This window comes from Lates calcarifer, linkage group LG4, assembly GCF_001640805.2.
Source record: "Lates calcarifer isolate ASB-BC8 linkage group LG4, TLL_Latcal_v3, whole genome shotgun sequence".
Classification (NCBI taxonomy): Eukaryota; Metazoa; Chordata; class Actinopteri; family Centropomidae; genus Lates; species Lates calcarifer.
Genome location: NC_066836.1, coordinates 17,028,915 through 17,047,885, shown reverse-complemented (window position 1 = coordinate 17,047,885; position 18,971 = coordinate 17,028,915). Strand labels below are relative to the sequence as shown.

Sequence of the window (18,971 nt, the reverse complement as noted above, 5' to 3'; positions counted from 1 at the left end):
AGTTTGATTCACTACTAAATTGTTGAAAGTCCTCTGAGGTGCAGTCTTCTACCAAGTAACTTCATGCACTTACTCATGTACAGTTTTGAGGTACTCGTACTTTGACTGTTTTTGGAATATATAAATTTCAGAAACAAATATTGCACTTTTTACTCCACCACTTATGTTTCACAGCCTTCACAGGTTTTTAATATTTTCTTTTTCTAATTTCCCCCGACCTTATGGAAGTGGAATACTAAATTACAGGAGTACCCTGTACAATGCTGTTTACATAGCCTATTTATGCATCCATAACAATTATCCAACAATATCACACCCTGAAAGGGAGTGGTGAACAGATGTACTTGAATACTGTGCCCAAGTACAGTTATGAGGTACTTGCACTTTACTTGAGTATTTTAATGTTATAGTTAGTTAGTTCTGCTCCACAACACTCCAGATGGAAATGTATATAATATCTGAATGTTACAGTGTCTTATTACTTTTAAAATTAAGATTTTACATTAAAAAAAACATATGATCAATTCATTTAATATGATGTACTGTACTACCCAGCAGTAAGCAAATAAAAATGTATCTTAATACACTAAAACATTTAAATCATGCTAATGCACCAAGAATATTAATTAAATTATATAATATCTATAAATATAGAGCTTTTTGGAAGGGGTCATTCTACATAATGAGTCACCTACTAAGTATATTTTGTAGATTGTACTTCTGTACTTTACTTATAATTAAGTATTTTTGCAATGTGGTATTAAAGAGGTGCTGGTCAACATACTTTTAATTCCGTTAATTACATTTTACTGCTTATACTACTTCTTCTACTTAACAAACTTTTACTTGGTATGAAGTAGTTTTTCACTGAGGCATTGTTCATAAAGGACGTCAATACTTTTTCCACTACTAATGAATGGCACATATAAAATAAGTTATGAAGGATTTCCTCGCCCGCACAAACACTTAAACACATTTTACCCTCAGTCTAACAGCCCCTGTCCTGATGTTTGTGTTTACCCCACGGTGATCTCAGGTTGTTAGCATGAGGTAGGGCCAGCCTGTGTGAAGTTTTGGGTCACATGTGTGCTAACTGTCCGGTCTGAGAGCAGCCCAGCGGCAGCAGGAGCAGCACTGCGGCTCCTCTGGGCGGACTCTTCCACTGTAACCACCGCCTCTTTCTCCAACTGCACTGGGACAGATTTATGCTTGAGCTTTTTATTTATGAGCACCAGTCCGCCCTCCGGGACCCCTCTAGGACGGTGTGACCGCGGAAAAGAAGTGTGAAGACGACATGGGAAGCCCCGTGTACCCGAGATGACCGACGGTTTGGTCAAAATAATCACGTCTTTTTGTCGCCAGAGAGGGAAACTTAAAACAGGGCTTGTTTTTGGAGTTCCACCTCCCCTCCTCTCTCCCCGTAGGATTTGATTCAAAGGCGAAAACCAAGATGGCCGCCGATTCCGTGCAGGTAGGAAAAGTTGACAACTGTTGCGAAAAGTGCGCAAACTTGCTCCAGAGGTTCAGTTATAAGTTAGCAAACAGTTTTATTTCATTAAAGTCGAGTTGCTGTGAGTCTGTAGTGTTGTATTTAAGTGAAGGGCCTCTGTTAGATCCCACAGGGTTGTCTGGGAATTATCCATGGATTGAGGCCTGGGAAACAATTATCCAAACTAACTTATCCTGAAATATCCAAGTTTCAAACCGGCAGTTTTGTGCGGAAGCTGCTGTGTTAATTAAAGTAGCGGTCGTTGTTAGAAACATATTTAATGCGAAGGTTTGTTTAGTTCATGTGAAGTAAAAGGTTGTTGAACGTGAAACTTACAGGTCTGTAGCCTAACGTTGAGTCAACCTGCGTTACTGCTGGAAAATAAACACAGTCTTCCGCGTATTCACACACCGGGTTAATTTTCTGTTTTATTATGTGCATTAGTAACGTGACTAAAGTAAGAAATGTAACTCTAAAGCGCAAGTGTTCACGGGTTTGCTTGACGTGAAGTTTTTTCAAACACGTTACAGACCGGATGAACTTAAAACATGATACCAGTAATGTAACAGAAGTCAGAAAATGTCTACATTAACGAGTAAATGCACATTTTTCATGGTAAAAACAAAGGGAGTGAGTGAACGTAAGCATTACAGCCAAGTCTCATTATTGTCTATGAACAGTCATGACTCATTGATTAATGTGGTTTCACTTGAGTGACGTCAGACCTGATATAAATTTTTCTGACTAAAAATATTGTTTCAGCTCACCCAGAGCTTTATCTAATCACATCTGAAGTGCAGTTAAACCTTGCTTTAACAATATCCTCCAAAATTCATGTTAAAGCTGAGGCCAGTCTGATTACTCACACTATTATTCATCTTTATGGAGAGCATGGAGGGGAGGGTGGAGGCTGCAGCAGATATTATAGAGCTAACACTGAGAGAAAATGAAGTATTTTATTAATGTGTTTCCTGGGGGCTGGTGGAGACTGAAACTAACCACTGAGGCAACAGGTGGTGATGACCTGTTGTCATGTCACTGATGCTGTAGCTGAGCCTGATTAATCATAAAATGGCTCATTACACTTAATGTTAACATTATTTTATTCACCACAGGTGTTTGCTGTGTTAGTTTATCAGTGACATGTATGTATGATCCAGCCTGATGAACTATACTCTCAACCTTTGGTTTATAAAATTAAATTGTCACAGTAGTAAACAGGACCACTTTATGTTCTCATCCCACCTGAGTATTAAAACATAAGGTGAATAAAGAAGTCCTTTATTTGGAATCTCATCAAAAGTGGTAAGGATAGTAATTAAGGTAGTCATTAATCCAGGCTGGGCTGTGTAAAGTAACACTATTTTGCAATTAAAGTTGGCTGACATATTTAGTATCATGATTAATTACAAGAATATTCTGCCAGTACTGATGTATATCATAATGAGGCAAATCAAATTGATGATATGTGCAATTAACTGCGTTCTTCTCGTCACACATACAGAACAAGTTTTAGTAAAGAAAAAATATTTGCATTGAGTCTCTAATTTGGATTGTATAATCTAAAATGATTTATACAATTTGATCATTTTATGTAATAATATAGGGAAATCATGATATAATTTCACAAAAAGTTGATAAATAAAGATATAGAAATATTGCTCAGCCTTAATCACAATAACCAGAAGACCTTCCAGCAGCAGTGTACCTTTATCACAAGATTTGTTTAGGTGCAAAAAATGATAACTTATTACTTACCTTCTTTCATAAGGACAGATACAAATGCAAAGAACTTCCTCTGAATAGACCAATATTACATTTATAATATTATTTACTATAAATGTATATTACATTTGTGGTATTATATATGGGGTCTCGTGTAACCATAAAAACAAAATGTATGTGTTGTTACCCTTTCACTTGAACTGACCTGTTAGTTTTGAGCTGACCTGCTCAATACCTTTGAAATAATTTGTCCCAAAATCTGACTGATGATGTTTTGACTCTTAAGATGATGTTTGTTCTCAGTGACAGGTGATAAATAACAGAAGGTCTGCTTTGTTTTTGTAAATTAGATCGTAGCACAGTTTGCATATTTTTATTTGGACTTAAAAAATACCAGAAGACATATGGAAGTCATGCTGTCACTACTAACAGAGTGTAGGCCAGGCCAGCTAAACTTTAACATATATTACTGTGGTGGTTTATATGGAGTGGAACCAGATTAACTCAGCAGAGCAACAGGTGCTTCAGTGCACTTTTATCGCTTGTCCTCCTCTGTTTGCAGCGTCACTTAATAAATCTGTTGTGTCCCTCCAGCTCAGAAATGACCATTAACATTGACCTTAAGTGCAAGACACTAGCTACATGGGATTATGTGTGAGGCTCATGTGAAGGCTGCATGTGTAGGATCTGCGTTTATTAGCCTGTGTTGCTATTTCTGGTCGCAGCAGCAGAGCACCAGGCTGTGGCCAATACTCTGCAACCAGCTGTGGGGTAAGATGCCGGGTGTCAGGTTGTAGGCTGAGATAGGCCTCGTGCAGAAATGGCAAGGGCTTGGCTTTTTTTAAAGCATGAGCCTGGATAGTGGCCTCAACTTTTCCGTTGTCCTATTGTCTGAATGGACCTCTTGTTGTTGGACTTAGAGCTTTCAGGCTTAAAGAGTAAGTTAACCTGCTTACACTAGAGGTTCAGACCCAATGTTTACTTTTACCTCTCAATTTCCTTTCATGTCTTAGGCACTAAAAGAGCTCTTAATACAAGTCTTAGATGGCAGTCTGCAGGTCAGTAACAGCTTTAAATTTAGTTGTTTTTAAATGCAAACAGACCACATTTTATCTGTCTAATGAACTCAGGAGTCCTTTTATTTTTTTGTAATGTTGAACAAAATATGTAGCAAAAATGTGTTGGGTCATATGTTGTAAGCCTTGAACATTACACAGAGCAGCTTGTGGAGCCACAATGACAAGAATAAGTTCCCTCCATCCATCAAACTGTATGCATTGTGCTGTGAGTGGAAACATTTGCTTACAATCCCTGCTTCACTTGTCTTTGAACCTAATATGTCCCGAGTCCCTGGTATGGCGTCATTCCCCTGACTAGGCAGTACATTCAAGCAGCAAAAAATGATAAGGCAGCACAGGTGAAAGAGAAACTCAAGGAAGTAGTGCAGTTACAGAGAAACCAGAGGTGAAACCAATCCTGCAAATGAGCGCCTGCTCTCTTTCTTTGAATATAGTTTCTTTGTTTGATCTCAAATTAAAAACGCAGGCCTTGTGGGTCCACTAGCTGATTTATTTCCACCTTATCTGATTGGCCCTTCATGGATTTCCTTGCATTGTTTCTCAGTGAAATAGACCCTTTTGGGTGTCCTCACACTGTCCTCATACCAAACTGGGCAAACACAGCTACAGTGCAAACAAGTTTTTCAGGGCAGTGAGCTGAAGAAGAGAGCTGCTTTTTCCCTCCACACACACACCATTATTCCACTTCCAGGAGTTGTGACCTCCATTTTACCTATGAGTCATACCTTTGAGCACCTATGGAGAGGAGAGTCGGGGGGTTTCACGAGGGCTTGGTGAAGGAATAACTGAGCCCATGGAAGTTTATCTTACGAAATATTATGTAATTTCCCAACATAAATATATCATTCAGAAGTAGAAGAGATGATTTCAGGGTTTCCCCAAGGTAGTAATCCAATCACATCCTGATGCAATGTGTCAATTTAATTAGTAGATGACGATCTAACTAATAACCAAGCTAAATATGATGATGCTGTGTGATATACGGCCTCTTCTCTTGGATAAATCTGGATGCTCTTTAGGGATGTGATGATTTTGAAAGTGAGACCAAAACTGTGATAGAAATGTCCACAGTCTTGCATTGCAGTACAGGAAGACAGAACCAAGATACACCCTTGAGCTCTCGTGTTTTATAAAAGCACCATCAGACTTCATTGAGATCTGCACTGAGACTTGAACTCTGTTCTTAACTGTTCTTTGGACCTTCTTGTAGTTGTCGGGGTGTCGTGTCAGAGTGTCTCCTCCTCTCCTCTACCACACAAGTTGCTTTCCAGGGGGGAGGCCACAATGGACAGCCAGCGTTATGTTTTTAACTTGGGTTAATTTTAGACACAGTCCTCTCCCTGGAGCGAGATTAGGTCCCATTCTGGGCTGCTCTGACCTCACAGAGTGAGAAGCTAAGAGGGATTTGGCTGTCGCTGCTCAGACGGTTTATCTTCCCCTGTTGATGTCAATGGTCTGTGTACGAAAGAAAGAGCAAAATGACAGAGCCGGAGAAAGTCAGATACCAGCAGAGTGAATGAGCGTGGATTTGGACTGAGCCTCTGTCAGCTATGGTGTAGCTTGACCTTTATGACGGGGGATATCGTTGCTCCTACTGGACAACAGAACCTCAGTGGAGTTGGTGTGCTGATAGTTGAGCTGGTCAACAGAACATGCGTGGACTGGTTTGTTCAACTGATCTAGAGATGGAGTTGGCTGAGACGGATGAAGCTATGGTAAGGCAGAGGGATTAGTAAAGCCTAGAGGTTTTGTCGTGTTGAATTAATCCATGTGTTTTACCAGCAGGCAGGTGTGATTTTAACATTAAATGGAAGCAAAATGCATTAAGTCTAAATCTAGGTATGTGAATAAGTGTGTGCTTTTCTTCCTTTATATCACAGTCATGATGCAGCAAGACACAGATCTCATGGTAGTTGCAGTGTGGTGATCTCATTATGTTCTCATTTTATGAATGAAGTTAATTTCCTCACATTTACAGCAAACTTGGCACAGTCTCAGAGTCCCAGAGTGAGTTTTAGTTTGACTTTTACATTTTACATGTTGAATTGGTTCTTTTATCTGGACTGTCACACACAATTTGATTGGTATGCATAACGAGTTGAGCAATAATAATTGCCAAAGTGAGGGCAGGTTTTATTACAGTTTGTAGTTTTGCCTGTGATGACTCATAGGTTAAGATGAAATGTTGGTATTTCATAGTTGGAGCCATGTAACAAAATTAAAATGTCATGTTACCAACTTTACCAAATTTAAAATTAGAAAATATTTTCAAACCTAAGAGCGTAGGTTGATGACCTGTGTAATGAAATGGAGTAAAGTGATTATTCACAGTCCTCAAATAGTAACACGCAGTACTCTCTGATTAATTAGTGGAGCGTCACTGCTGCACCACTGCATTCATGATGATCTCTAAAGCCGAAGCCATTCAGGAAGCAACTTCTAATCCCTCTTTAGTTAAGGTGGTGGCTTTAAGGATGCAGGTCAATGGTGACTGACAGCAGCAGTGAAAACCTACCTACAGAGGCTAGCTCAAGTTCAAAATACACCACTACACTGGGCTGACCTCACTTCTCAGGTTGGGTGACCTGTGGTGAATCTCTGAGCCTCAGAGTTTTGTTTCCAGTCATTGTAACTTTTAGTTGTATTCATTTTAAATCTGTTTATTGAAAAGCCTCTAAGTAGGAAAATGTTATTGTCACACCGGTTTTACATCAAATTCACTTGTTACTAGAGAAACTCAGTGACTGCTGGGATGAAACTCTGTCTGTAGCTGCTCCTCTTGGTATCACATCTTTACTGATGTCATGAAAGTCAGCTCATGACAAAGTGGAAATGCATTTTATGAAGCAATAGCTTTAGCTGTTTTGAAATGTTGCAAGTTGGCGCTGTGCTGTTTGTTCTCTCTTCAACAGTTTGTATTGATAAGTCCTGTCAGAATTGCCAGTGTGCAAAGGAATTGTTGACTGATTCACTGACCCCTGTATGTCCTCTCCTCCTCTTTCTCTGCTATCCCATTTTCCTCCTCCTCCTCCTCCTTCTTCTCCTCCCTCACTGACCTCTAAATTACACGCCACATCCTCCTCCCATCTCCTCTTTTTATTCCTCCTCCTCTCCTCTCCTCTCCTCTCCTGCAGGGGGATGCCAGGGGCCAGCTGGTGGCAGAGCGACTGGGTCTGGGACACAACCTGGACCTGTCTGACACCATGGTCCAACAGAAGCTGGATGAGATCAAGGAGCAGATCCGCCGCGAGATCCGCAAGGAGCTGAAGATCAAAGAGGGTGCAGAGAACCTGCGCAAGGTAATATCGCGGTTACTCATAAGAGAGATCAAAATCAAAGCAGCAGAGGCTAAGTCACAGTAGTGCACGTCAAGCTTCAAAAACACAATCTCAGCTACTTTTCTCATAATGCAACAAGTAATATATTTTCATTAGACCCTCCTTGTCTGGTTAATGCCCATGTCTTCCAGACTCCATGCTGCCAGTCAGTAGTCTTCAAGGCCAAAGACAAAGCTTCTCCACAATATCTAAAAATATTATGCTGTTGTTCCCACTGGCTCAGTAATCCTCCCCATGACTAGTAAACTGACGGTTATGACTAAAATTTTAGGAATTTTTCCCCGCAAATCTTAAATTCTCCTCCATTCTTCTCTCCTCAGGTCACCACAGACAAGAAGAGCCTAGCTTACGTCGACAACATGCTGAAAAAATCTAATAAGAAGGTTGAGGAGCTTCACCAGGAGCTGCAGGAGCTCAATGCCCACATTGTGGTCAAAGACCCAGAAGAACTGCTAGGTAACAAAAGAGGCACATTCAGAGGATTTACTAAACATTAACCAAGTCATAAAGACAATTGACATAAACTAATGCCCCACTTCTGTGCAAATGTAACATTGTTGTAAACCTCGTGCTTTGCTTGTTTTAAATTTTTATTAGGCTGTGGAGTCATACAGTAAGTTACATATTAGTAAAGATTAGTCAGTTACTTAGTAGATTGACAAGGAAATAATAGATGAATTGTTTAAAATACTTATAGTTTCATAGTTGCAGCTTCACAGTTGTGAGAATTTGCCAATTTTCTTTGTAGGTACTGGACAAGAAAAACAATGTGATGGTGCTTTAGGACAATATGATTTTACTTATTTCTAATATTTTGTTTACCAAACAAGTAATCAAATAATCGAGAAAATAAGTATATAATATATATTTATAAATGGTGGAAAGATTTGGAAAAAATTTACAAACTTATTTTTTATTTAGATGAGTGAGTTGAAATAGACAACACCGAGCTGGTGTAATGTGTTATGTATTTCATGCACATAAGCAGTATATGGTCAAGTAACATTTCCATTATTTTATTTATTGCTCATATTGTTATCCTAAGAGAAAGGTCAATTTCTCTATACAGTGAATTTCACTGACAACCACAGTCCAGTCCTGGGTTGGCAGGTTTGCCTGCAGCCATTTTCAAGCGCTGGTTTTCTTGCTCGCAGCTCGAGTGTAATGTCACAAAACAGCAATGAACTTCTGTTCCAAATGTTTTCATCATATCTTTAGCAATATCATGTCTAGATACGGTTTTATTATAACTGCGAAGTATCACTGAGTAAATAATTGTGGCAGTGTTGTGTTAGAACAACACCTATATAAACATGCATACACAAACACACAGAGCACATTGAGGGTTTGGAGGTGACTCACTCTCCAGAGGCTGACATTGTTGCATTCCACATTCCACCGACAGTTACAATGAGCTGTCGATTGTTCCCCTCCGAGGCCGCTGAAAGCCCGCTCCTGCGCATTTGTCGACAACAATGGAATTTGGAGAGAGTTAACCACAACAGTGGTGTGCGTTCAGCGTGGTTTTTGTCACAGTGGTCACCTTATTGGAGTCTTTGTTGGTGGCGAGTGTCCGGGTGAATTCAGGAAGAGAAGGAATGGTATTTGTCTGCCTGTTACCATCACATCCCCTGGTTCAGTTGACATTAGGAAGTACATGAGGAGGGATGTGTGCGCGCACTGGGGGAGGGAAAGGAGGTTGTCTTGGTAAATGGTTATCTTAAGTGGGAACAAATTTAGCCTGACTCTGCGACCCTGTATCTGATGAACAAGGGCTTTCTTTTTTCTTACGTGACGTGACGCCAGCGGAATGTCGCTGGCCGTCGCAAAATGATGGACAGGGACCGAGTGTAGCTCAGCTCTGCAGTCATGAGACAACTTCTTGAAATGCGTTCATCTCTCGAGACAGCACTTGTTTCCTGAATTAGTAGGAAGGACTTGCTCTGCCTCTGCGAGCAGCCAGAATGTGTTTTTGTTCCAGGAGAAAGTTGAGGGGGGCTCTGGTTATTCTCCGCTGCTCAGCTGAGGCTAGATATGAACCGCCCTGCTCTCAAGGCGCTGTCTTGGAGCAGTGGCGGCGGCAGCTCTGACACAGGATCACCAGTGAGGTCCCTCTGTCATATATGATCTCATTCATAGAGAGAGACCTGCCCCAACATCAGCGGTTTACTCCCCGAATACATGTCCAGTCGTTTTTCCTTTCAGTCAGCATATCACATCTCGAGTGACAACCACCCAGCTCAGTTTTAGGTCCAGATCTCCAAATCATGATGTAATTGTTTAGAGAGAATCGTTAGAGTATTTCTCATCAGATACAGATGGGGTTAATCTGAGGGAGGGTTCCCCTTGTCAGCTGTCCAGCAGTGACATCAGCCCTGCAGCTATTCAGTAGCTCGCTGTCTTGTCCTCCAGCCCAGCGTGGGCTGAACGGCGCTCAGAAGGAGGAGTGGCGGGGGTGGAAGGGAGTAGGGGTCCTTGAATTCCTTGGCTCGATGTGACCTTGACCAAACCACACCCCCCACACGTACACACACACACACAGAGTGAGAGGAAAGCCCCGAACGTAGAGAAGATGACATACACAGCTCTTTTTCACGTGTGTTTCTAAGCACGCTTTTGTCATTTTCACCAACAGGTTTCACATGATGATACAGACCCTTATTATGCAACACTGTGAATGTTCAGTTTTGCCCCAAGCCCCTGTTAAAATCTCACCTTGCTCCACAGGCTTTTCCAAAGATATGTGGTTTGGATGAGAAATAGTGCCCACTCTGATTTTCCTGTCTAGCCCTGCCTCTCTCAGTGTGTCTCAGAGATGTTGCCCCGGAAAGAAAAAACGAAACATCTTCCCCTCCTGCCCATTAAACCTCTACAGTGATGCTCTCTCAGCTTATTAAGGGTCATTAGATGAATCATTAGGAATCACTCAGTTCAAAGAATCACATGCTTCCCTTTTGCCCATCTCCCGCAGGTGTTCAAAGGAATCATTAGACAGTGTTTTGATGAAACATTCAGAGTGAATGAATCACAGACCCGCCTGCTGGTTATTGTTATCTGTGTTTGGCAGCATCTGCAAGAATGACTGATGTTGCCAGTCAGGCTCACTTAAATGGACTCAAGACATCTTCAGAGAAATCAGATGTACTGTATTTGTCATGTCATGCGACTTGCTTTTCGTCATGGGACCTTTAAAATCTAAAAGGAGGCGTTCAGTTATTTACATACTGAGCAAATATTCTGTAGTTCTTGGTGAAAAATTGCCTGTGTTTGTGATGTGGCGCCTTTTACAAAGTTTACTCATCGGGTCCTTTCTGAGAGGAAATTTATCACACCTTAGACTCTGAAACTGAACTTGCAAGTCAAGTCAGGAGAAGTCAGGCAGGTTTTTTTGCCCACCTCACCTGTGTGTGTGTGTGTGTGTGTGTGTGTGTGTGTGTGTGTGTGTGTGTGTGTGTGTGTGTGTGTGTGTGTGTGTGTGTGTGTGTGTGTGTGTTTGTGTTTTGTACTGCAGTGATCGGTCTGGGAAGGGGTTTTCTCTGCACCTTTCGAGTCCAGACATGACAAAAAAAAAGGAAAAAAAGAAAAAAAAAGAAACACACACACAACAAACCAGTGACCTCATTCCCCAAAACTGTGGGTAGAAGACACTTGTTTGCATTTTCACTATATGTATCTGTGTGTCACAGATATTTAAGTGTACACGCCACAGTAACATACACAGTAATGTAACTGTGGTATTGGTAGTTGTCTGCATGTTCATACTTGTTTTGGTTTGTTTTGTTTTTCTATTGCTCAGACAAGGGATGGCCGGAGGGTTTCCCTCTGCTGTTAAAGTTGGAACAGACAGAGAAGAGAGCCAATCAGATGTCAGAAAATTTATTTGAATTAGCAGTGATTACCTTTGTAATGCAGCTGCTGACTGTAAAAGCATCAAACCAGGTCAGACTGAATATTTCTGAGCTCTGGCTTCACTCTTGACGTGTCATAATCGCATGTTTGCATTCAATGTGCTTGATTTATGGAGGGAAAAAGTTGTGTTAAAGATGCATCTGAACCAGTTGAAATAAATGATTCCATTTATTGATCTGAAATTCTTGCTGCTGATGTTGTTGACTTGTGTCGTTCCTCCTGTGTTGAGAGACGGAGTCAGATGGCGTCTTATGCTAACAAACCTCATCAAATTATAAACAGCAGCACTCTCTGGATACATTATGTGACAACTGGAGTTGCTACCTGATGTGTTTTTAGTAAGCAAGTCATAGGTCACTTTGTAGAGCTACAGGACTGTTTAACTTCAAAATGGCTGGCAGCCAAAAATAGCACATGCATGTGAATTACTACGTACAGCCAGTGTGTATTTGTAACAGACTCCAGCGGCACATACACAGTCATATATCCATGGTTGTTTCCATAGAGCCGTAAGGTGATAACTTGTGCTCTTTTTTCCCTGTTTCTACCCAGAGTGCCCTCTGACCCCAGATACCCCTAACAGCGAAGCCAGAATGTGCACAAGCAGCAGCCGCCTCGCCGCCCTGAAAAGACAGAACGACATCGAGCTCAAGGTCAAACAGGGCGCCGAGAACATGATTCAGATGTACTCCAACGGGCCCTCCAAGGTAGGATTCAACGGGAGAGGGGGAGGTTTCACCTGACAATCAGGTTTTAGCTGGTTCATGTCAGACTGCCAAGTGTGTAAAATCAGACACATCAGTTACACTGTATTTAATTAATAGTTCCAGTTTCATGCGAGCTGGGTCTTGCTCCTGTATGTTTTCATCTACTTATAATAACATTGTACTTTCAAACTGGGCAAGAAAGAGGAGAAGTCACATGATTATAAAGGTGCTGAACATTAGCACCCTAGCTCAACTTTTCTAAAATTATTAAATAATCATCCATCAGTTTACAGTCACAGTTTATGAATCAGCTTCCTGGTTGAATTTTTAAAAACCATACCTGCCATAGTTATGCATACACAGTTTTCTTGTACAATAAGGGATTATTGGAAACATTTTGAGTGCGCTCACTTTCCATTTTAAATCCAAATAAAGTGGTTTAAGTCAGTGTTGCAGCCTTTTTGGCCTCTAACCCCTTAAAACAAAGCCACGTCTGCTTTTAATCCCTTTTCATTGCATTTATCTATCTGCCGTATCAGTTAGACTTAGACTTAGACTAGACTTTATTGATCCCTTGGGATGACTCCCTCAGGGAAATTAAGTTTCCAGCAGCTTATACAGACAGAAGCAGCACACAGGACAGTTTGCAAACAACAACAGCAACTGCTTGCAAACAGGTATAGAGAATAGAATAAAAAAAAATAAACAATAAACAGTAAACTATTAATAGGATTTAAAAAAAGCACCATAAACTCTTAACTAAATAGAAATAGAAATAGAATTAGAATAAAATAAGAATGAGATAGATTAAATAAATATGGAGAACCTGTTGTGACCACTTCAAGCAAAAACTTTTTTTTTTTCCTTCTTTCATTTAAACAACTGGTACTGGAAGATTAATCATCATCCAGAAATTCACAAGAACAAAAAAGATTTAAGAAATTAGACAGGATTAAAGGGTTGTCTGAAAAAGCAATTATGAATTTGCATAGCAGAAATCACATCACACAGACCCTTGCCGACAGGGAAAATATAACACTGACCTTGGATGTAGCTTTCAACCCCTTGTGCTGATTTAGATATTCTGACTAAAATCCTCTTCAAATACGGTCTGACTGCTTGTGCTTCTTCCCTGCGTGGTTATTGTTTTCCCACAACCCATAAACATTATTACCAAAACCTCAAAAATAAGAATCAAGATGTAATAAACCAGACTTATACTTTGAGCACATCCAGAGGAATCTTAGAAACCACCAAAAACACTTCAATTGATTTTAGTCATCATCATCAGGTTTTATTCACCTTTGACAGTCTGATCCTCTAAAAGTGCATTTACATTACACACAGTCCAGATGGATTTTAACAGCTCAAAGGTGAACTCAGCTTACATGACCCTTCAAACTGCTTCCACACAGATTGACTGACTGAATTTATGCCATTGGCCACTCCTGCTGGAAATCCTTGTTCCTTTATTATGCAAATCTTGCTTATTCACTTATGCCTTTTTTCATGCAGGCTTTTTTCTTTGCAAAATACAGAGAATAAATCAATCCAAAGGCTACTGAACAGGGTTGAATTGAGTACCACAGACTGAATCATTCTCAGTTTGAAAACCAGTTTCCACTCTGTAGATGGTTGAACGATGCATGGCAGGTTTGCTTTTACAGCCTCACTGTAGGGGAGGAGGAAACATGAGAAGGCGCTGACACATACCGTGTGTCATACGTGCCGCTGTTTGTTCACAGAGCTCTGATGGTCCCTGTGGCTCCGCTAATGCTCAGAGAGAGAAAAACTATAATTTAGTTGAGAGGGGTGTGTGTGTGTGTGTGTGTGTGTTTTTTTTAAGTCACCAGGACTAATAACAACAGCTGGAGCACTGAGAGCCTCTCATTCTCATTTTGGCTCTTGTGTCCATCAGTGGTAATTGAAGCCACTTTGTAGTAGACAGTTTAGTGTAGTGTCATGTTTCAGTGGTGTCATCTCTCTCTGGCCAGTGATATAACTCTGCCTTTTATTGTATATGTCTGTGGATATGTCAGTGTCATTTAATGTAGCATGTATTTGATTAGATTGATCACGCCTTGAATGTCATTTTTAACATTTCCAACTTACTGTAATTATTGTAATATTCTTATTTGATTTCTTGCTGAGAGGGTTAGGGGTGAGAAGGTTGATACCACCCTCATATCTGTATGCTAAATATGAAGCTATAGCTGGCAGCTTATTAGCTTAGCCTAGCATAAAGAGTGAAAACAGGGGAAACAGCTAGCATGGCTCTGTAAAAAGGTTTTAAAAAATCAGCCTGCCAGCCAGTTCATTAATTAACATGTTATTTAACATGTTGTTGTTAATCCTTAGAAAAAGTAATGTTTAAAATTGACATGTTGTGGTTTTACAGGGGATTGTGTGCACATCTGTTTCTTGGCTGGGTGAAAGATATGATCCATGGAGTCAAGAAACAGTCACGCACATTAACCAATTAAAATGAAATGAAAAAGAAAATGAGAAAAAATGCTTTGGAGACACACAAATAGATTTTAAAAAATTGACTCTTTGACTATCATCTTTCTGAACTGAACTACACCCTAACCTTAACCTCTGCTGATTTGTGATCAATTTAAAAAAGCAACAAGACACACAGGCTTGAATTTTACCCAACCACACACTGAGGGTCTTTGTATTTTGTGTCCGACTGAATGTGGTCTCAAAACAATAGGTACTTAGTCTGAAACTGTAGTACAGTAAAAGGCCCTGAAACCTGTCACATGACCCCCACTGTCTGTCTGGCCAACGAGTAGGTCAGTGTTTTGTAAGTGACCTCCCCGGGTCAGACGGACGGACAGAGGCACCTTCCAGTTGGAAATAGTCCTGTCCTGATGTCACAGAGGAAATGCCTGCTGGACAGAGGTCTTTCCTGCGCACGCCGCCATCAACAAGCAGGATTTAAACTTCAGAGGAATTCTGGGTGGAGTTTTCTTACTCCAGTCTGTGTGTGTGTTTGTGTGTGTGTTTGTGTGTGTGTATTTGCACGTATGAGAGGGTCAGCAATTACAACACAATGAGATTCCACTTTTTTGTGTGTGTGTGTGAATAAGATTTTCCATGTGGTCACTAGTACTTTGGCTCCAATTAAGGGCATGAACAGGCGTCCTGGCTGTTTGTGTTACATGCTCACAACAACAAAACACAATGAGTGACGAGTGATGGCGTGCATTTGGTCCTGACGCTGAAAGTTATTTGACTTAAGGAAGACGAAACATTATTAAAGTCTTTGATTGTCTATCAGTGCAGTGATATCTCCCCACCAACAGACAGTATTTGTTTCTTTTCACTCCCAGGATCGTAAGTTGCTAGCAACAGCCCAGCAGATGCTTCAAGACAGCAAGACGAAGATTGAGTTTATCAGGATGCAGATCCTCAAAGCCAGCCAGGCCAACGAGCTGAGCTTCGAGAACAATGATGTGATGGGTGAGCCTTCGCTTGCACTCTGTGATCGATTAGAGTACGGCTGCTGAGGAGAGATGCCTCGCACAGATTAAAACAGAAAGACACAAACACTCACCTGGTCATTCAAGTTCATGGTCATTCAAGTTTTATAAACGATGATGTGTCAGAATAAAGAATAAGATCCTTTCTTGTCCTCCAGAAAAGCCCATCATCAGCCCATTAGACCTGCGGGTGGAGGAGTTGTGTCATCACGCCAGGATAGAGTCTGCTGTGGCCGAGGGAGCCAAGAACGTCATGAAACTCCTGGGCTCAGGAAAAGTCACAGAAAAAAGGGCACATTCAGAGGTAGATGTTTGTGTTATGAGTGTGTGAGTGTGTAAAATCACATCCTCCATCCACCTCGCTTGTGATACTGATTTAAAACGTGTGAGAAAAAGATTTTCCTCACTTGAGACCCGATACAGTTTCACAGCCTTTAAATGAAACCAATCCTTGCGCTGCTGCTGGGCTCCACTAAAGTAAAATGGACCATGTAATTGATGTTTCTCTCTCTTTCCATTCTTCCTCACTTCCTCCTTTCCTTCCTTTGTACCTCGTTCCCTCCTTCCTCTCTCCAGGCTCAGGCTCGTTTTAATGAGTCCAGTCAAAAACTCGACCTCCTGCGATATTCCCTGGAGCAACGCCTCAACGAGTTGCCTAAAAACCACCCCCGCAGCAGCAGCATCATAGAAGAGTTGTCCCTGCTCTCCTCACCGGTCCTCAGTCCCAGATCCAGCATCATCTCCACACAGAACCAGTACAGCACCGTCACCAAGCCTGCTGCTCTCACAGGTAACTGGACCAAGAACATGATGGTTATTTGAGATCATTTACACTCTGTTATCCCAGCCCCCATCTCATTGTTCAGGTGATGGGTATTGAAAATGGCACATATATTGCTGTCATAATTACTGTGTTATGGCAGCAGTGCTGTGTTACTTTTGGTTCAGTGTTTGCCTTTGCACAGTGATGCACACAGGGGTGTTTCATTTTTCTTATATGTGCTCTATTCATGCACAGACTTTTCATTTTAGCACAAACACAGGACTGTATTTGTCCCACACAGTTAGCCAACTTGATGCATCTGTAAGGGCCTCTTGGACAAACATAATACTCCTAACTCATAATTAACAGCGCTGAAGTGTATAGTTTTACTTTCTTAAGCAAGACTGATTTGCTATGAATTCTGACACTTTTCAAACCAAAAACATAGCTGTTTTTTTAGCTGTTCAACTCTTTTTCCATCCTGTTGGAAGGATGTGAATCCAGTATCTTCAAAAGTTTAATTTGCTCTGTTAAACTTGTTCCTGTCTCATAGCGTTTTCAGACGACATTGAAGCAGGTAGAGGACATTGATTTCCATTTGCCGGCAGATGTCATTTGTTGTCACCATGGAAACACATGGTGATGTGAAATTAACAGCTGTTAAAACTGAATTAGACTAGTCTAACATAAAAACAAGAATGGCCCAGCTCAGGAAACCATCCTGTTGTGTCTTTATCAAACCAACCACAAGTAATACTTTTTAAATAAGTACATTTAAAGACATTGACCTATTGTGATGGACAAAAAAGGGATAACTGAACAATCTAGAGTAAGATAGATTATGTGATTATATGAATGTTGTCCCACCTGACTTCCAGGCACGTTAGATGTCAGGCTCATGGGCTGTCAGGACCTTCTGGAAAATGTCCCGGGTCGTTCCAAAGCTGCATCTGTCCCGCTGCCCGGCTGGAGCCCCAGCGAGACCCGCTCATCCTTCATCAGCCGAGCAAACCGAAACCGTGGCGTGAGCTCAAGGAACCTGACAAAGAGCGAGGAGCTCTCCAGTGAGTAGGCCTGACCTCGCACTCTGTCTGAGAAGAGTAAATATTGATGGAAACTGTTTCTGTGATTACGTTTAGCTTCACCAAAGTTACCCAGTTAATGTTAAGACTGCTCAGTGAAGTGACCTTATCTGTAATAGCAACTGAATTACAGTCACAGTTAGGAAATCGTTAATATGCTAGCGCTTAACAAATAGCACTTGTGTGTGTTTCCTCAGATGAGATCAGCGCAGTGTTGAAGCTGGACAACACGGTAGTCGGCCAGACAAGCTGGAGGCCGGTCAGCAACCAGGCCTGGGACCAGAAGTTTACACTGGAGCTGGACCGGGTAACACACACACACACACACACACACACACACACACACACACACACACACACACACACACACAGAGCTCTGCCCTTGACCCACATCTATGCTGTTGACTCAGTGTTGTTTGTGCAACACAGTGTGTGTTTCTCACATCTGTTTGTTGTCGTTTGTGTGTGTATGGCTCGGTCCTGTAGTCTCGTGAGCTGGAGATCTCAGTGTACTGGCGCGACTGGCGTTCGCTCTGCGCTGTCAAGTTCCTGCGGCTAGAGGACTTCCTGGACAACCAGCGTCATGGGATGTGTCTGTACCTAGAGCCACAGGGGATGCTGTTTGCTGAGGTACACACAGACTCACACACACCAAGTTTAATTCCGTGAAAGGGTATCTGTGTAGTCTTGTGTTTACCACCATCTTGACAGTCAGTCTTATATCTGTACATATACATAGACATCAGAGCAGTTCTCTTACTGTTGCATAGTAAGATTTCTCTTGATTTTCTTAAGTTTCCTGTCTTAATTTTGTTTGTTAGGTAACATTTTTCAACCCTGTCATTGAGAGACGACCAAAGTTGCAAAGACAAAAGAAGATTTTCTCAAAGCAGCAAGGTGAGTCATTGCTGTCAGCTCAGCACTACACTCAGCGCTGTTGTAATTCTCAGGCATGTTTAATGCTGTGTCTAAAAATATTGATTGTTCTTGAATTTACTAATCACCGTTTTTCTTTTTCCTGATTTTTACCTGAATTGGTTGCCTGGTGGATAAAAATATTTTGTTTTATTAATCAATACCCCTCGTTTTCCTCTTCCTTCTCCTTTTCACTGCGACTGACAAACATCATCACCTTTTTTGCTTTAGTTCACCTCCTCCTTTTTGTGTTGTTCTTTTTTGCTCCGTCCTTATCAGGTAAAACCTTCCTGCGAGCCCCTCAGATGAACATCAACATTGCAACCTGGGGCCGCCTGGTGAGACGAGCCATACCAACTGTCAGCACCAACTCCTTCAGCCCACAGGCTGCTGAGACTGGACCCAGCAGTCTGCCTGGTTCACCCACACCTAGCAGGTATTCAAACACACAGACATAACAGATAAAAAGTCATTAT

The 18,971-nt window shown here is 41.3% G+C and overlaps 1 protein-coding gene across 2 annotated transcripts in view; it reads left to right on the top strand.

Annotated features, from left to right (window-relative positions):
• Positions 1-1,080: 1,080 nt before the first annotated feature.
• Positions 1,081-18,971, top strand: part of pkn2a (protein kinase N2a) — a 24,750-nt gene continuing 6,859 nt past the window's right edge. The window contains exons 1-12 of one of the 2 annotated variants that reach the window (XM_018677169.2): positions 1,081-1,471; positions 7,428-7,592; positions 7,952-8,087; positions 12,093-12,247; positions 15,586-15,715; positions 15,894-16,039; positions 16,312-16,525; positions 17,377-17,562; positions 17,778-17,887; positions 18,067-18,210; positions 18,402-18,477; positions 18,775-18,931. In XM_018677169.2, coding sequence (XP_018532685.1) covers positions 1,451-1,471; positions 7,428-7,592; positions 7,952-8,087; positions 12,093-12,247; positions 15,586-15,715; positions 15,894-16,039; positions 16,312-16,525; positions 17,377-17,562; positions 17,778-17,887; positions 18,067-18,210; positions 18,402-18,477; positions 18,775-18,931 — 1,640 coding nt within the window. In that variant the 5' untranslated portion in view covers positions 1,081-1,450. Of the gene's footprint in view, positions 1,472-5,735; positions 6,009-7,427; positions 7,593-7,951; positions 8,088-12,092; positions 12,248-15,585; positions 15,716-15,893; positions 16,040-16,311; positions 16,526-17,376; positions 17,563-17,777; positions 17,888-18,066; positions 18,211-18,401; positions 18,478-18,774; positions 18,932-18,971 lie in introns of those variants that run through there. The other variant, XM_051070112.1, reaches the window with a different exon arrangement.